An 18,245-nucleotide genomic window follows, 5' to 3' on the forward strand; every position below is an offset into this window, starting at 1 on the left:
GCACACTTCATAAGATGTGTGAATATTTTATGTTGACACCACTGCAATGACAGTGATTTTTGCTATATTTGCCAGGTTTGGTCACCAAATGGAATGCTTTAAATTGTGTATGTTTTTGTACAGCCAGCAATTAATTTCTAAACTTTCTCAATGTCAAATTACCCCAGTTAACAGCATGATTGCCGCAGACCCGTCTTATTCATTTGTTTCATTGACCTGGAATGAGGTCAGTCCCATGCATGTTAATGTTTGTTTTGTCTTCATCTGTTGCGCATGGATTGTTTGCAGGCATAGAAGTAGGCAAAGAAAATGCCTTTAAGGTTGATACCTCCCAGGCTGGAAACGGGGAGCTTGAAGCATTCCTGACAGATCCCGACGGAGAAATAGTTCCTGTCAATGTGGTTCCCGTGGAGAGTGGATTTGAGTGTAGGTTCACTCCGACCAAAGAGGGCCCACATGAGCTGGATATGAAGTATGGCGGCTGCCCCATGCTAGACAAACCAATATCACTCACTGGCATTCCCAAGCCGGATTCTTCCAAGGTCCTCGCCGAAGGTGATGGTCTCAGATCTGGTCGGGTGGACAAGCCCGCCGACTTCATGATCGACATCCGCAAGGCTGGTCGAGGCGCTCTGGGCGTCACCATCGAAGGTCCTAGCGAGGCCGAAATTGACTGCCAGGATAACGGAGACGGCACTTGCGCTGTTTTCTACACCCCCAGCACAGTCGGCGTCTACAACATCAACATCACGTTTGATGAAAAGCACATCCCGGGCTCGCCCTTTGCGGCCAAGGTGGTCGACCCTTCCAAGGTGAAGGCGAGTGGTCCCGGCCTTGTCAATGGTGCCTTTATGGACTTCCCCTGTACCTTTGAGCTCGACTGCCGAGATGCCGGTCCGCCGTTTGATGACTACGATCAAGACACTGATCTCCCTGTCAAAGTCATGGCCACTGGACCAGATGGTGACATCCTCAAGGTAAACGTGGAGCCAGTGGAAGAAGACATCTATAAGGTGACCTACTTCCCAGAGAAGACCGGTCCCAACACCCTTGATGCCATCTACTGTGGTGAGGACATCCCCATCTTTCCTCAGGCCGTTGAGGTCCAGGACCCCATTGATCTGGAAAAAATTGTGCTGGACGGAGCAGGTCTCGATGAGGGTAAAACATTGCTACCTCTGGTCTGGGTTGCTAAAAAATTCACTCAAGCTTCTCTCGCTCACCACAGGTTTCTTCCATCAAAACATGTATACTCTGTTTCCTTATCGCATATTACTCTATCTGCTCTTTTCTAGTACTGTCTTTCGTATAGTCTTGGTGTTCATGGCAACAAAAGATTTTATCCTGCACTGAAAAATCCAACAAATAGTATTGACATCCACCTATCTCCTGCTATAGTTTGATATATTAATGCCGGTGTGTGTTTTGTAATAAAGACTGTTGTGTGTACTACTGGTAACACTGAACTTACACAGTAACACAAACTTGTTGAGCAATTGCTGTGTTTCCTTGCAGACTTACAACAATGACGAGATCAAAGGATATCAATTCATGTGACTTCAAATCAAAACTCCCATGTTCTGTGGTGTACTTTATCACCAAATAACACACGTTCACATTCTACCAACATTAATAATGTTTTAGTGTTTTATACTGGGTGACATGTTTTACTGCAAAATTTGGTTGACAAAATTGTTGAACAATGCTGCAAAGAAGTGGACCAAAGCAAGATGCTACCTAAAAAGTGTTTCCATTTCTAAAAAGAAAAAGAAAAGAAACACACTCAGAGTGCTACTTAAAAGGCACCTAATTGGTTAGTATTACTTTATTTTGATGATACATTTTAGAACACTTACTTTAAGAGCATAGTACTGTGACTTTATGGGTATCATACAGTTTTAGGTAATACATTTTTATGGTAAACGCAGGAATAGAATTGAAAGGTGTAAGATTTGTGTGTAAAGAGTGGACATTAAGAGGATAGTGATATTGATGGTTTGATAATGAACAATTCATGGCAGTCTTTAAATACAATACAGTCATTCAGACGGGTGTGCAGGAAGTTCACTTTTTTTTTTTTTTTCAGGCAGGTGTTCAGTTCAACATGACTCAACTATAGCTGTATGCTAAAGGCTGTGTGACTGGCACTTGAATACTCATTAGCAAGATTATCATGAAGATCAACTAAATATGGATATTTCTAACATGGAATATAATTTTTATTTGGTGCAATCTCTCGGTTCACTCGACAGTGAAATAAAAATAGTACCTCAGAATTTTGTAGGAAAATATAAATGAGTCTTATGCTCTAATGCTTGTCTTGCATTTGTATAAAATAGTATACATATATATTTCTCATTACTCATTGTAGCCAAAAGAAATGATTGTGTAAGTTCCATTTGGAACATGAATTTGTGAAGATGTCTTCACACTTGGGTAATTTTCAATGATTCCCTCACATAAATTATGATCAAGACTTCATTGTGAATGGGAACTTTGGTCACCATTTGGAAATTTTGTGCCTCCTTGTTTGTGTATCAATCCTAAGAATGACAAGAAACACTGTGTAGAGCAAGGGACACATTATTTGACCCAGAATTTCAGTATTTGTCACATGTCAGAAATAAATCCATCCTTAAATAATATTGGCTCAAGAGTTACTTCATATGGTGAGGGTTGAATTAACTTGGTGCAGGTTATTTTTTTTTTTCATATACTGACTTTGACAGAACTTTTGCAGGGCTGTGATCCATTTTCTGATTAACACATCTCTGATAATGTTTTTCTTCAGGGTGGAAGGTTGTCTCTTTCATGCTGTAACCAATCACACAAGTTTGAATAATGAATAACACAACTTATTTCACAGTTTATCACAATCAGTATGCAATGGATTAATGAAAAGAAATCAGTGAGATCTAACTAACCTGTACTCTTCCATTCTAGTTTTTGTAGCCTATATACCTGTCTGTACAAAGCAACAACAACAACATCAGAACAATAACAATCAAGCCGAACTGAGTGTATGAACAAAACACTAGTTTGTTATATGCCTCTTAATTCTACAAAACAAGAACAAATTCTTCATTATGGGCATACACAACTGTTTGTCATTACTGAGGATTCTAAATACAACATATATTTTTGATTGAAATGTGCTGTTATGAAATCTTGTTGCTATTTTGTCTGCTTCTCTCATTTAACAGATAGAGTTTTCTTCCTTAATGTACTTTATTATGTCTGATAATTTTGTCACATGATTGTCACAAATATATAGTGATCATTTACTACTAAAGTGGAAGTCTGAGCACACTATTTCATTTCACTAGTTTGCACCCCATGTATACCTGTCAGAAAAAAAATTGTATTATTTTTTTTTCAATGTTCCGATGTGGCTTCAGCTCTTTGTATCTGCTTTAATAAAGTAAGACTGTATTGGCATGACCATCTGTTTCATTGCCTGTTAATAAAGAATCAATTGCTTTTGTACCCATGTATTTATAATCATTTAATCCATATAGTGGTTTAGCATTCATTTCTTTCTGTTATTATGGCAAACATATGTGGAACAAAAGCCGTCATATGAATGTCAAGTTTAGTTTCCACCCCCTGCTTGTATACATATATTCGATTGTTGCTTGTAAATTGTAGCTTCTCATACACAGCTTATGACAAATCATGTGATAACGGACACTCATCTATTCCCATCTTGAAGGCAATGTCATGATAAGTGGACTAATATATTGCACCCATCTGATAGCTGTAGTCACATATGATATTGGTCTTGAATAGTCAGAAGTGCCTCCCGTTCTGTTCCTGTGAAAGCTACCTGCTGCTGCTGCTTGCATGGTCATTAGCAGTCATATAGGAGATATTGACTTTGTTTGTGCTGAGTATTCCAATACCAAGTACTGCAATGTCTGTGAAATGAATTCAATGTGGTTAGCATTTACATTCAATTATAATAAGAGAAGTAAACATGAAAAGAGGTCAAGGGGTAACACTCGTTTGCTTTTGTGCTTAAAACATCTTAAGTGATAATATCTACCCTTGTATTTGAATGTTTTTGTATCTTCTTGCTCATGGTTTCATGCTGAAATATTCCACCCTGCAATTAAGCAGGGTTTCAGGTAACTTTACATCCAATTTTATAGCAATGCATGAGTACTAAACACCATCCTATATGAAATCCACTCAATCATCTTTGAATTCTGAGAAAGGGCATGAAGTTTATTTCAGTTTGATTTGATTAATTGTTATCATTTTGTTTGTGTGACCTTGGCTTAGATTGGAATGAGAGATGTTTCCAAATTACCATCTGTTAATGACGCAATCCAGATATCTAGTACTAGTGGCTGTCTCTTGCATAAGAATGAAAATTGTTGGCCACAATATGTACCAAAGTGAGGATTCCGAAATCCTGTCATTTCTTAAACTTAAGTTAAACATTAGAACATTTTATGTGTAGAACATGCTTTATTCTCTTTTTGATTACCATATGTAAAAGAATTTGTAAACAATAACATGTTTAATCCTTTTCATTTTTTGTTCTACTACTCTTCGACTTGTAGCTGTTTTCTGCGAGTGTCCAACCTACTTTAAGGTGGATGCCACCCAGCTGCCCACACCCCTGGACACATCGCTTCTCAAAACGGACGTAACCACCCCGACGGGCAAGAAACTGAAGCCTACCATGAAGGACAACCAGGACAAGACTTGCACTGTCAGCTACACCCCTGTGGAGCAGGGTGTGTAACCTGTCTTTTTTTACTATCCAAAGCAGTTTTATGTCATTGGGAGTTCCCATGGCAACTTGGAAATGCTATCTGAAGATGTATACATAACAAGGGAGGAAGGCTATTTAAAGAGGGGTATTTTGGAAACCAATGTTTGCATTGATATTCCCTGTTACCAGAATTACCCATTACTTTCTCCTTTCTTGAGCTGTGTTTTGATGATTTCTCTTTGAACCTTCAGTATGTTACTAGTTTGAGTGTAAGCATCATGAATACTCATAACCATTTGATTATATTGATTCCTGTAATGCATCATGGCTGTGTAGAATATATCTCTGAAACAGATGGAAATTCATCTTAAAAAGAGCTGACTAAATTGGTGCACCCCATTTACTGCTTGTAACATACAAGCATTCTCCAAAGATAATCATGTTGATTCTTTAAGAGATACATATTTTCACCAAAAGACACAATGGGATAGTATCCCCTGACAACAACAGAGTTACTATAAAGAATGAGTTTGTAATGACCCCTTAATTGCCTGCTATTCTCAGAGGGAGACTGTGGCGTAGTAAGTATCTCTTTCTTCTTTATTCTGACTATCATCAGGTGAGCACAAGGTAGATGTCACCTTTGCTGGCCAGCCACTTGGCAAGTCGCCCTACACCACCCAGGCCGTCCCTGGCCATGACGCTTCCAAGGTCAAGGCCTATGGTCCTGGTCTAGAGGCCGGTCTGACCAAGAAGCCTGCCAAGTTTACGGTGGAGACCAGGAACGCCGGCAAGGGAGGGCTAGGCATCCTCATTGAGGGACCCTCGGAACCCAAGATGAGCTGTGTGGACAACAAGGATGGCACCGCCACTGTGGAATACCTTCCCGAGGTTCCAGGAGACTACGCTGTCCATGTCACCTTTGCCGACGAGGCTATCCCAGGTCAGTGTTGTCTTGGCAACAGGGTATCCATACAAGACTAATTAAAGATATTTGCTTTTATGTTTGGAATTAGTAAGGCATATATAGTCAGAAAAAAAAAATATACAATGTTGTCAACAGGATTCAGTTTTCAGTGAAAATTTAATTATCATGGCTGAGCAGAAATTAGAAAGATCCTTACCATACCTTCCCATAGTGATACATGTGACTCTTGCCATCTTCTTTTCAGTTTTGTGTTTGCATTAGTGATTTCATCAAATACTAAGCTTGTACTCCAAACTTTTTAAAAATTTCAATTTGTAGATATTGGCATCATGTTGTAGAGCTTGATCTCCTCTACATTATGGTGTCAATTTGGAATTATTTCATTTTCAGTAAAATGTTAGAATTAAAACCACAAGGGCACTGATATTTTGCCCCATATGTGGAACAATGCTCACAATCTGCCCACTTTTGATTGAATAAACCTTTTATTTCATGAAAATTGATTGCGTTATGTTCCTTTAGGCTCAAATCTCAGAACGCGATAGCGCCCTTCTGGTTCTGAGCTGACGATATTTTTTAATATCATGCAGATGTTGAAAAGTCTGTATGCAAATTAATTTTTATACACTTTAAAGATCATTTGTTGTAAATGAGATAAATCGTTATCACTCCCGGCATGTTTTCTCCGTGGCTCCACCATACAGGAAGTCCCTTCAGACCATCCATTCAAGACAGCATTGACGCCAGCAAGGTTAAGGCGTATGGTCCAGGTCTGGAGAAGAATGCAGTCAGGTCCAACGTCCCCGCCCCCTTCAAGGTGGATGCCACCAAGGCTGGAAAGGCTCCCCTGGAAGTCACTGTCGTCCAAGAGAGGGGTGAGGAAAAAAATAAAGGGCTTGGTACTCCTCTGTTACACCTGTATGCTAGCCATGGTAGATGACTAATGGTTTCGGGAGGAAAAGGTTCTGTTTCATGTCCATTCTGGCTGATGAACCTTCAGAATTTGACCACATTGAACTTACCAGGTGGTGAAAAAGATCCCCCCCCCCCAAAAAAAAAAAAAAAAAAAAAAAAAAAACACCCTCATATTAAACTATTAGTAACTGAAATGCCCAGAACCACATGTCTTATTACTCCCTGAAATTGCCGAAACCACCCGTCCACTTTTTTCTATAGTTTTATGCTTTACCATTTTTATTGTTTTCATATAGAATATATAATTCCATAATATGAAAGAGGTCGACTGTCAACACAAGTGTGTGAGAATTACTTCTTTGACACGCAAGTCTCTTGTTAAAGTCTTAATAGGCTTTCATATTAACATATCTTATAATAGACAAACATGAACATGTTGAGAACTATTTTGCATAATTCAGAAAATTATCAAAATGAGATTAATAGTGCTGTACCTTTTAGGGAACAATAGGCCATTATGTACGGAATCTTCAGTTGCTAAAGGGTTAAGTTCAGTTGAGGTTTTCAGTTTTCAGGTTGAAGTTCAGTTTTCAGTTGAGGTGTAATAGAGCATAATATTATTAAAGATATTTCATATTCTGATATCAACATTGTATCAAACCTACCAGCACACATGGGAAAAAAAAGGAAGGTTATGGAATGGACAGACTTTTTTTATATATATATATGATATGAACTCTGTTGCAACTGATTGACAAATTCCTACACACTGACATAAATTAACACCAATTGATCAGTGTTTTTATCACTAGCCATGTCAAGAGAACACTGATCAATTTGGTGCTTATTTACATTGAAGTAGGGCAGTTTGTCAATTAGTTGCAATAAAAACAACTCGACAGAAGAATTTAATCAATTTGAATGAACTCTGTTGTTCCATTAGCTACCTAAACTATATGAATTGCTGTTATGAATATTAAGTGTAATGGTCAACATGAAGTTCATGCATTAAACCCCCCCCCCCCCCAAAAAGAAAAAAAAAAAAAAACATGTCTTATAATATTCAAATGCAGGTGTAGCAATTTTCTAAGTTTATTTTATATGTTACCATATGTAATACAGACTTAACTAGAACTCTTTTAAGAAGCATTAGATCTCCTTGTTCTTGCAGTCTTCATCTATGCTAACTTATTTTCTTTCTTTGTGATCTGACACAGGACCCCCCGAAAAGGCCAAGGTGGTAGACAACAAAGACGGCACCTTTGATGTGACGTACACACCCAAGATGGAGGGCCGTTGCCAAGTGGATATAACCTATGGTGGCCAACATATTCCAGACAGGTGAGCGCTACGACACTGAGAGCATCACGTCTCTTGTTTTCATGAGATATTAACTCTTTGAGGACGGGCTGATTTTGCTACAACACGCATTTCCCATAGACACTTGCCTGAGTATACTCGTGACTCGTCCTCAATGAATTAATTAATGGAAATTTCACCTGTCCAATCAAAGTTTTACTTATTATTGCATGCTTGTTTAAGACAGGTTACAGGAGACTATGATGTGTGTGTCAGACTTGAAAGGGAATTCTGTTGTTATGAACATATTAATGGTTTTTAAAAGAGAATTTTGGTACAACACCCTGCTCCTTAGTACTCATCTGCATAAGAGCCAGCTGTGAGTTCAAAACTTCACACAAGTTATTTAGGGAGTCAGCCTGTTCAACAAAAGAGTTAGGCTGTAAATCAAGATAAGCAAAAGAAATCTGCTATTAAAATGTATTTAATAATAATTCTTAAAAGATAAGTTTGGTATAACAACCTGCTCCTTAGTACTCCTCTGCGTTGCTACCACCGGTAAATACAAAACTTTATTTGGTGAGTCGGCCTCTTCAATACCAGAGTAAGGCTGCAATCAAGATGTGCGAAAGAAATCTGCTGTTGAAAGTGTGTCAATTACTTTTTGAAGAGAAGCAATTTTTTCTCCCTCATTTACTTCACCTTGCAAACCTTCAAGCAACTCACTTTGAAGAGGAGCTCAATATAACACTTTTCCTCCTCCATACTGCTCTGCATTGCAGTCACCTGTTAGCGTAAAACTTTACACAAGTTATTTTGAGAGTCAGCCTACTCAATTCTCCTTGTCTTTATCCCTATGCAGTCCCTTCAACACCCGTGTGCTTCCAAAGGCTGATGCCTCCAAGGTCAAGGTCGATGGTCCAGGAGTCCAGAAGACTGGAGTCCTGGCCTCACTGCCAGTAGAGTTCACCGTGGACACCAAGGATGCTGGTGATGCAGAGCTCATCATTACAATCACCGTGAGCAGACAGCTTCATTTGATGTTAAATGATAATTGTTTAGAACCTCTGAAACCTTTGTGGGGGCGCTGTGGCATAGTGGATAAAACTCTGACTCCCAATCGGAGGACCGGAGTTCGATTCCTGCCAAGTGCTCATGTTGTAGGACAAGAGGTTTCTGCCCACCGTGTCCCTCTCAACCCAGGTGTATAAATGGGTACCTGGCAATGCTATGGTAATAACAATGGCAGGATCCTCTGGTAGAGCAGTGGCAACACTGGCAAGGCTACCCTGAATAATATAAGACCTCATTACCTCCGCCAAGAGAGAAGGATATGTTTTCATTACCAATTTGTTCGTTCGTTTGTTTGTTTGTTCGCTCATCAGTGGATTCATTTGAGTCAGTAATTTATGGTTCAGGAAGTAATGTGAAGGAAATATAATCATTCTACAAAGGGATCACACACTGTTATTTTCATTCTTCCTTACTCGAACAGTGCACTAAAAATGATACTTCATTAGGTCATATGTTTATCAATCCAAGAGTTAGATATGCCATAAGGCATTGCATATTTGTAAAAGCTAACATCATCTACGAAAATCGGTCTTTACCTGTCTTTGCTGTAATGTCAGACACCAGAAGTATGTACTCAGAGCATATTTGTAAACATGTTTCATATTTTCTGCTCTAAAATCCTTTATGTGATAGGGAGTATGTGTTACCCACCAACATTTTTTCAACATGACGTATTGTGTCTACATCACAAATCCAACCCCAACACTCATGTATGCTGTTTAGAAAGTGCAAGTTTATCCCATCTTCATGTTAGCTATGATAAATATAGCTATATCAGGTACACGGGCTAGTAGGATTTTCATCGAAATTGGAAATGTAAAGTTTCACTCTTTTTTTTTTTCAAAAAAGGATATTATTATCATTACCACATATGCAAAGTAATGGGTTGATGACAAGTCACCATTCAATTCTGCACAGCATAGAAAAAAACAAAGTTCTGAGAATTCCATTGGAATGATTGTCACCACAGTGATTGCAAGTGGAAAATGAATCAGAAAAATTAGAGTCAACGGTTAAGAAAGTATCTTTCCTATAAAATATTGCTCTTTCCCAGGATAGCCATGGCAAACCAGTGAAGCCAGATATCCGCGACAACGGCGATGGAACCTTCACTATCTCCTATGTGCCTACGGATGTTGGTCAATACACTGTGACTGTCACGTACGGTGGCCAGAGCGTACCCGCCTCTCCATTCAGTGTCAAGACCAGCCCAACTGGAGATGCTAGCAAGTGCAGCATTATGGGTAAGGTCATAAACTCTAGACTTCTAATACAGACTCTTACATGAAAATGATTTATAATGCTTCCTCTCCAAGGTTGGCAAACACATCATATCTCTGTTTTTCTTCCTTGTTTCTTTTCTTTTTCTTTTTCCTGGTGAGTTGGCTTAATTGCATATGAATACGAGTCTGATTCCTGTTTTCTTATGCCAGTATGCAAACATTTTTTGAGCTTTGGATTGTAAGTAGCTGATATTTAGATGATGTATGCTGGCATTGTGTTGCTTCCAGGAATAAAATAGCTTCTTGAGTGATAAATGATGTGAGGCAAATTTGTGGAGTTTTTCTCTTTTTTGTTTGTGAGCCTTTCTTGTTTGCTCTGTAAATGATTTTTGCCTTTGTTTCTTGTTTTTTTTGTAATGTCTTATGCTTCATAAGGGATATACCCAGAGACAAATGCTGCAAAGATTTTAGATTTAGAGGGTCATTTTGGCTGATATTAAATAAAAACTATGCACCCATGCTATGTACACAAATTTGGATGCAGCTGTTAAACCAGTTTGATATCAATGATTGATGTGTATAATATGAAAATATATACATAGTATGTATTGATTACTTGCATTTTGCCTTTGAGTAACTAATTATAGTAGAGCACCTTACGATTTGCAAATAGTGAGCTGTCCTACGGTTTGACTAATAGACTTGGGTCAAGTACAACCTGGATGTTATCAAAGACTTTTAGGTTGAGTAAATATTTTCACATTATTTTTTAGAGAGTCATTATGAAAAGTAAAATGATTTTTGCTTCAAAAGAATGAATATGTGCTTGGAGTACTCTGTTAGAAAGGATTTGAACCAGAAAGAAAGAACACCAAAGCTTCTGAATGTTTGGCTAGAATATGCATGCATCATATCTTTGATATTACATTATGTGCAATTATACAAGTATTATGTTGATTCAGGTTTCTGCTTTTATCCCAAGATGTTGAAGCCGTAATCATATTATTGATGAAAAGGCTGAAGTCCAGCCCAAGTAGAGCATTTGATGTTGCGTATGATATACTCAAGAAAACTGGGTGTTGATGTACATATACCTATGTGAATTACGTAATCATATCTCAGCATTGTTGCATTTAATAATCAAGGCAGTAATATGTATTTTCTGTCAAAGAATATTTGTCACATTGTTTGCTAGCATTCTGTTCAGTAGCAGACTTTGGTAGATTTTTCAAAAACAAATTTCTTTAGGATGTGTTCCCCTTTTCACTGTCAGTCTATCATCCATAGTGTTTCTTATCCTTTGTGCTTGTATGTGTATGTAATTGCATGTGTTTGGCGTCTTTTTTGTTTCTGTAACCAGTACTTGATGATATCTGATTGGTCACCGGATGCACCTATTCAGAATTTCCATTTGTAGAAGCTAATACAGTAGTACTGTAAATTTGTTCATAGCGGGGATCTCTTTCTTCATATTTTAAAGCTTTATCAAGTGGCAATATAAACTCTGTATTCCATTTTGTTCAGTTGATACATAAAAGTGAGGTAGCTAGAGTATGCAAGAGGGAAATGAGAGGAATGGATCTTGCAATTTGAAAACATACGTTTTTAACAAAAGCAAATTTGGTAGCTGCCGCATGGAATTGGCAAATTGCGTAAGCATTCATTTGCAGTTCAATTGACTGATGGGTATGTAAATTGCATAAGATATCAATAATCACAAGCTTCATCTTTACTTTGCTAGAGTTTTGTTTTATATGTACATTGTAGTAGTTTCTGGTTCATTTGCATTGTGTTAGAGTCTTTGTATGTGGCATGATTATTATTTTTTTTTTTAAATTCCTTAGGAAGATTATTGGTGACAAAGCCTCTCATTTCAAAACATGCACAAGATTTAGGTTTTTTTTTTAATCTAAAAAATTATTATATTGCAACCCTTATCACATATATGTAATGGTGCATTATGGGATTTGGTTTTAGACTAGATTTTAGTTGCACATTGCTCTCTGTTTGATAACACCTCCCAAAGCCCCTATTTTCATTTTAAAGGTGACAATTGCTAGACTGGATAAAAGAGAAGGTCAATTACCGGACAGAGATATACTGCAGTGTTCTTCTATTTTTCATATCATTCAGAAACCAAACCAATTTTCATCTCTGTTAAGCTTTTTAGACTTATTTGAGTTCCAATGATTTTGATAGCAAATTCATCGTGTAGTTTTATTTTGTTTTGTTTTTTTTATTTTCTGGGCCTTGGGACTGGAAAGATTTGTTCCACATTGACTAGTTCTTTTCGTGCTGTTTTGTTTCCTGTGACAATTGACACATTCATTGTTGTGTCTCATGTGTACATGTGCAATCATAGTAGTTCACCTGTCTTTCATGTAATGAAATGCTCAGTAACCAGTTTATTGCATCTGTGCTTGGTGTTCATGTCATATTTGTTACATTTTTTTTTTGTTACCCACACAGAGCATATGGTAAAATTGTGTACAGGTGACACCAAATGTGGAAAGTTACTGAGATTTGGCAGGAATTTTTAAAGTTTAAGAGTACATGAGTTTAAGGATGTGAAGAACCATCTTTCCACTGCCATGTAAAATTGAAGGCAGGCAGACGACGTGAATTTGAGTCGTGAGCAAAAAGCAACCAATGGGAATGTATGCCCCGTCCGTAGGTTGTAAGAGCGGCAATTACGAGATTCCGGTGCGACGCAAGAGCCTCAGCTCCGAGAGTACAACCACTACCCGCACGACCACCACCCGTACCACAACAACAAGTAAGACAGGGAATGCAACCACTCCCGAGCAGCATCAGTTGCCAACTCCTCCTCTTTCCTCCTCCTCCTCCTCCTCTTCCTCCTCCTCCTCCTCCTCACACTTCTCTCTCTCTTACTGTGGACTTCAGAAAACAGTCAAGTCCTCAGTCCCACTCCTTCTTTTTCGTGTGCAAAGGTTTGACAAGCATGGTTTTGACACTCGTAGGTTTAGCAGTGCAATGAAGTGCTTTGGAATGGGATATCTCTTTGGATTCACTAGCTCTTGTCCGTGGAGAGAGTTCAGCACGATAGTTGGATCCGCATGTTTCTGACTGTCAGGAAGAGCAAAGAAGAGTTCATTCTAATGGCATGGCTGTGTGGTTTGTTTGAAACATTGCTATTTAATACAGTTCGATTACAGGTTTGCTTGCATTTGATGTGCCTATGTTTTTTTTTTTTTTTTATATATATCAAACCCAAAATAAGGGTAATGAAAGGGAAAATACCAATTTCACCCAAAGGTGAGGACTGCTGCCCTCATTTTCCTCTTTCCAATGCGGCTATTAAGACTTGAAGAGAGACACCAGTCTCTTTACCTGAATGCAAGTGTCGATCTGAGGCTAACACTTCAGCCATCTCTAACATCATACAATACTCATTGTATTTTATGACTTTGGTATTTCTTAAATTTGATTGATTTGCAATTATTCATAGCTGAAAGAGCTGTGGCAAAAAAGGCATAAAAAAGATCAACTTTCTTTTATCTAAAGGAGAATGCCAGTCTTTGTACTTACATACATGTTGAAGTTGATATGTACATGACATCATTAAACCTGATTATATTTTTCTGTTGCAGTATGTGCAAAGTTCAAAGGTGCAAGTTAGATTCTGTTTTTGTTAATATACACACCAGACTGATAAGTTTGAAATGAAAACAAGAAGTACCTGCAAATGTATATGGTACACCTTACATGGTTTCCATTCCCTCTTTTGAAATTAAGTTGCATTACATTTACGTGTTGCAAGTATGTAAGGAGATTACTTTTATGTGGTGAAAACTACAGCTAGAGATGACTTTTCTTCATTTGATGCAAGAATATGTTACAGCCATCTTAACATTACAGTCACAGTGATTTTTTTTTTTGAATGACTACTGTGTGAAGTGCCTTCTTTATTCATCTTAAAGGCAGTAGTTTGTTATGAACATGAATGCATTTTTAGCATGTTGTGATATTGTGTAAGTTTGAGTTGTTTGTTTCATTGTAATGTTCCATGCCTAGCAAAAATACAGTGTATCATGTACTTGTATTGTTCTTGTTGCTGTTTCTTTTTTTTTTTTAAAGTAGCATTAATTTTGTTGAGGTTTATGGGAGCCTAATTGCATTAGTAACAACATGTAAATTTCGCCAATGTGCTTGAAATCATGATTGCATATGTTTGTGTTGCATGTCTGTGGTCTACTTTGTGCAACATTTGATGTGCATAATGATGTGTTCAGTGAGAAGAACCTTTAACTTGGTGTGATTTGATAATTTTGCCATTGTATTAGTCTTACAAGCTTTTATTTTGTGTAGGTGGAACTTTCATTGATTGTAGATCATCTCTCCATGAACACTGTTTGCCAGAGCATTAAGTTAGCTTTGCATTTCGTAAATATCAGCTCGGTGTGATTATTTGTTTCAAACAATATCTCTTTCTGTTAAATGTTATGTCAATTGTTAGTAATCACCATAATTTTAAAGTTTACAAATCATAATCTCTTATATACCAAAATGTGACAAATTCTTTTTGTTTCTTTGTTAGAAAAAACCCCCCAAAACTTTGCTGTTTTCATTTATTCCATTAATCTTCAATGTGACGTGCTTATGATGATGTGACAAGATATTTTGATTTAGGGGGAAAGATGATTTGTGATTTTGTTTTTTCAAGGTTCAGTTTTAAACCAGTAATGTCTATGTACCATATTACTAAAGCTGGGGTGTGATGTGTAAAGAATGGAAATTCCCCTTGTGAATTTTATATAATCGCATATAGTCATAAAATATCTGATAAGAATGAACTTTTACCCATTTTATTTGGTATGAACAAAATCTTTATGAATACATACAACTGTATAAAAAAAAATGCACTAGATTTTTTTTTGAATTCATACTTAAGTTGATGTATGTATAGATACAATGGATGATACAGTAAAAGTGGATAGCTAGTCTTTCACAAGCGAATAATAACATAATTTCATCAATGATAAGAGCAACTTATGTGTGTCAATCTAAAAGCTATGTCAGGCAAAAAGAAAGTATTTGCGTTCATGTATATAACTAGGTTTTGTCGACACGCTACAAGTATGAGTCTGTATCACATTGTTCGTGTGTTTTGGTGTTGTGACTTTGTATTTGTTTTTGTATTTTACTGTTTGTAAAGTTTGTTCAAAGAGCAAAATGGAAAGTATATTCATGTCGTGTTTTCTAACGTTTTTCAGAATTAATTACTTTCTGTTTCAGCAGTGTCTTGATTATTTGCACTTGATTTTTTTTTACATTTACTACACAATGCTTGTCTTTATTTCTCTTTCATTTCTTGTTTTGTCTTCATGCATCAGATGACTTGTATTACCATGGTTATTTTTTAAATTATTGTTTTTAATCAAATTCATTCAAACTACATGTTTCTGTTCCAGTTATTTGTGTGACCCAGTTTTGTAGTCTGCAAACTATTATTAATGTAGCAGAGTGTTCAAATTAATCTTACCAAGTTATTTGTTTTCATGCTGTTATCATGTTGTCAGGGCAATTGAAATCATAAAGTTCATCCAGTATATATTTAAACTCCAAAACAGAATGAATTTACAGAAAAATATTTAATTCTTTATGAATGTTAATTGTACAATATGCCATGTGCAAGGTAAGTCACTCAGCATAAATAGAACAATGCAGTCCCCTGATAAAGGTAGAAGTATCATCATTATTATTGGTATGTACTTTATCTAGAGATCCCAACTGCATCTTCTTTTGCAATATTGTATACTGTTTTCCACCAAAAATATGCATTTCTAATACTGCTATGCTGTTTACAGAGTTGGCATTCGTGTTTATCACTAATGTCCAATTTAACTGTAATCAAATATGCTCCTCATTTAGCCGACATAGTAATTACACCCTACTTTATATCAACCCAGGGTCACCAAAATTCTGATGGTTTCTATGGGAATTTCAGAATCTCTAAGAAAACAGATTCATAGTTAGAACCAAGACATTTTTCAGTATGATTTGAAATGAGAGGACTAAGTATCCCTTCTAATCAATTCTCCCAATTTAGCCTCAGTTAACAATGATATTTTGAATGATATATATATATATATATATATATATATATATAACATTTTTGGAATCAAATCTTCTACCTTCAGAGGAGACCATCACAAAGACCGTGGTCGTAGAAGAGGAAACAGTCATCAAGGTGAACTCACGAGATGCTGGTAAGGGTCGCGTCACCTGTACCATCACCGGCCCGGACGGCAAGGAGATCCCCGATGTCAAGGTGATCGAGAACCCCGACGGAACATTCGACATCATCTGGACGTGCCCTGCTGCTGGAAACTACGAGGTCGACCTCCGCTTCGGAGGAGTGTCGCTGACCGGTGGACCGATCACAATCTTTGTAAGTAACAGCAAACTCTTGATTTCTTACAATGTACTTTTCAGTGATGAGGGAAGTGATGTGAGGTGTGGTCATATTGCTGTAGAGTCCTTTGATTTGGGATATGTTTTGTTTGTGTGTGTGCCTGTGTACCTGTCTGTATGTGTGTTATTTTTTTTTTTTGCCAGAAGCTCTATTTACAACCCCTTTGGAGATACACTACTTCCCATCAAAAAAAGAGCCTGTAATCTCAGCCAGGAGCCATTTGATAAAAGTTTTTTTTCTTGGCATCTTCAACAGGTCAAATTTTCTAAGACTGAAGTATCTCAAGGTATATTCTGTGTGCAGTTGTGATGTTCTTGTGAACATTGTTAATATTGTCTGACAGTTGCTTCTGTTGTAAATGGCATTTAAGCCCAAAGTCAACATGATATATGAGTTTATGAATTCTTTTCTGTTTTGTTTGGCTCTGTACCTCGGCACAAATGATTGTTTAATAATTGGAAGGTGTGATCTGGTCCAATGATGCTTGTATGTCAGAGTGATTGCTTGTATATGTATTTGTGGATGCGTATGTGTGTGTGTATGTTTCTGTCTGTGTGTTTGTTTGGGCCTTTTCAATGGATAGCAGATGATGTTGTGCGGATCTAGCTGGTGTTACGTGTCTTGTGAGACTAGATGCAGTCTATCATAATTATGTATTTTTGATTTGTTGTTATCATTCCAAACATGAAATGTTGACAGCTCATTAGTGGCCCCAGTGCAGTGTTTGTGTGGTTTAAGTTGCATTGCAATGCCTGGCAATGCAAGATAAGCTGATGTATTGAAAATATTCCTTGCTTGAAGGAGTCTGTTACACTCCAATCTTTCACAAAAGTGATAATATGATAGAGGTAAAAATTGATGACTACAGAGGCTTTTAAAATCATTCAATCTTCATTGTAGTTGTATGCTTTGTGGTGTTTTGCTTTCAAACCCAAATGTATTTGAGCAAAGAGGTTTTTTTTTTGTGATATGAAGGTAAAAATTGCTAATTGATGAATAAATGTCACACGTTCACTAAACCATATAAATTGACATTTTGGCTTGGCAGTTGCCGTAGATAAACTGGCCATGAAGTGTTGAGATTGTAGTACTTAAAGGTTTAAAGGGATTTCCACTGCATCTTGTCTGCAAGTTCAGACTCTATGATATTCACTTTTTAATCAGTCATGCATATGAAAATCTTATGAGCAATTATGAACTTGTGGAAGCAACATGTAAGTCTGGTCTCCTTCTGATAGCACTCTAAAAAACATGCTAGGCAACACAGCTGAGGATTTTGGGAAGGTCTAAGAAGTACAGAATACTTGCGTTGTAAGGGATTAAATGAGTATGGTATCATATCCAATCTAGTCTGCAATCTGAACAGCCAACATCCTAATCGGCAAATCATGAGGAACGAGGAAACTGGATTGGACATTGGAAAGCACCTTTTTACGCCAATTTGCATTCTCCAAATTGCTCAGCCGTCCTACACACCAAAGAGAATTTGTCCACGGGGTCAAAACTATCGGTGACTGGTTCATGACATGTGGCATTTTGTTCACATACCTGAACCTGCACAACTTGCGTCTATTTCACCTGTGTGGGAGGGGCCATTAGTTTGGAATGAGCCACAGAACGTGAGAAGTCAATGCAGCTTGAAACCCT

General features: G+C 37.4%; 1 protein-coding gene across 4 annotated transcripts in view; it reads left to right on the forward strand.

The window, feature by feature from the left end:
• Positions 1-18,245, forward strand: part of LOC140246310 (filamin-A-like) — a 141,928-nt gene that overhangs the window by 86,216 nt on the left and 37,467 nt on the right. For 2 of the 4 annotated variants that reach the window (XM_072325778.1, XM_072325779.1), the window contains exons 15-23: positions 289-1,161; positions 4,569-4,745; positions 5,343-5,666; positions 6,356-6,526; positions 7,784-7,907; positions 8,728-8,884; positions 9,994-10,183; positions 12,837-12,938; positions 16,324-16,574. In XM_072325778.1, the coding sequence (XP_072181879.1) occupies positions 289-1,161; positions 4,569-4,745; positions 5,343-5,666; positions 6,356-6,526; positions 7,784-7,907; positions 8,728-8,884; positions 9,994-10,183; positions 12,837-12,938; positions 16,324-16,574 (2,369 nt within the window). The remainder of the gene's footprint in view (positions 1-288; positions 1,162-4,568; positions 4,746-5,342; positions 5,667-6,355; positions 6,527-7,783; positions 7,908-8,727; positions 8,885-9,993; positions 10,184-12,836; positions 12,939-16,323; positions 16,575-18,245) is intronic. The other 2 variants (XM_072325780.1, XM_072325781.1) reach the window with 2 other exon arrangements.

The sequence above is a fragment of the Diadema setosum genome, chromosome 2 (genome assembly GCF_964275005.1).
Source record: "Diadema setosum chromosome 2, eeDiaSeto1, whole genome shotgun sequence".
In the NCBI taxonomy this organism is placed as follows: Eukaryota; Metazoa; Echinodermata; class Echinoidea; order Diadematoida; family Diadematidae; genus Diadema; species Diadema setosum.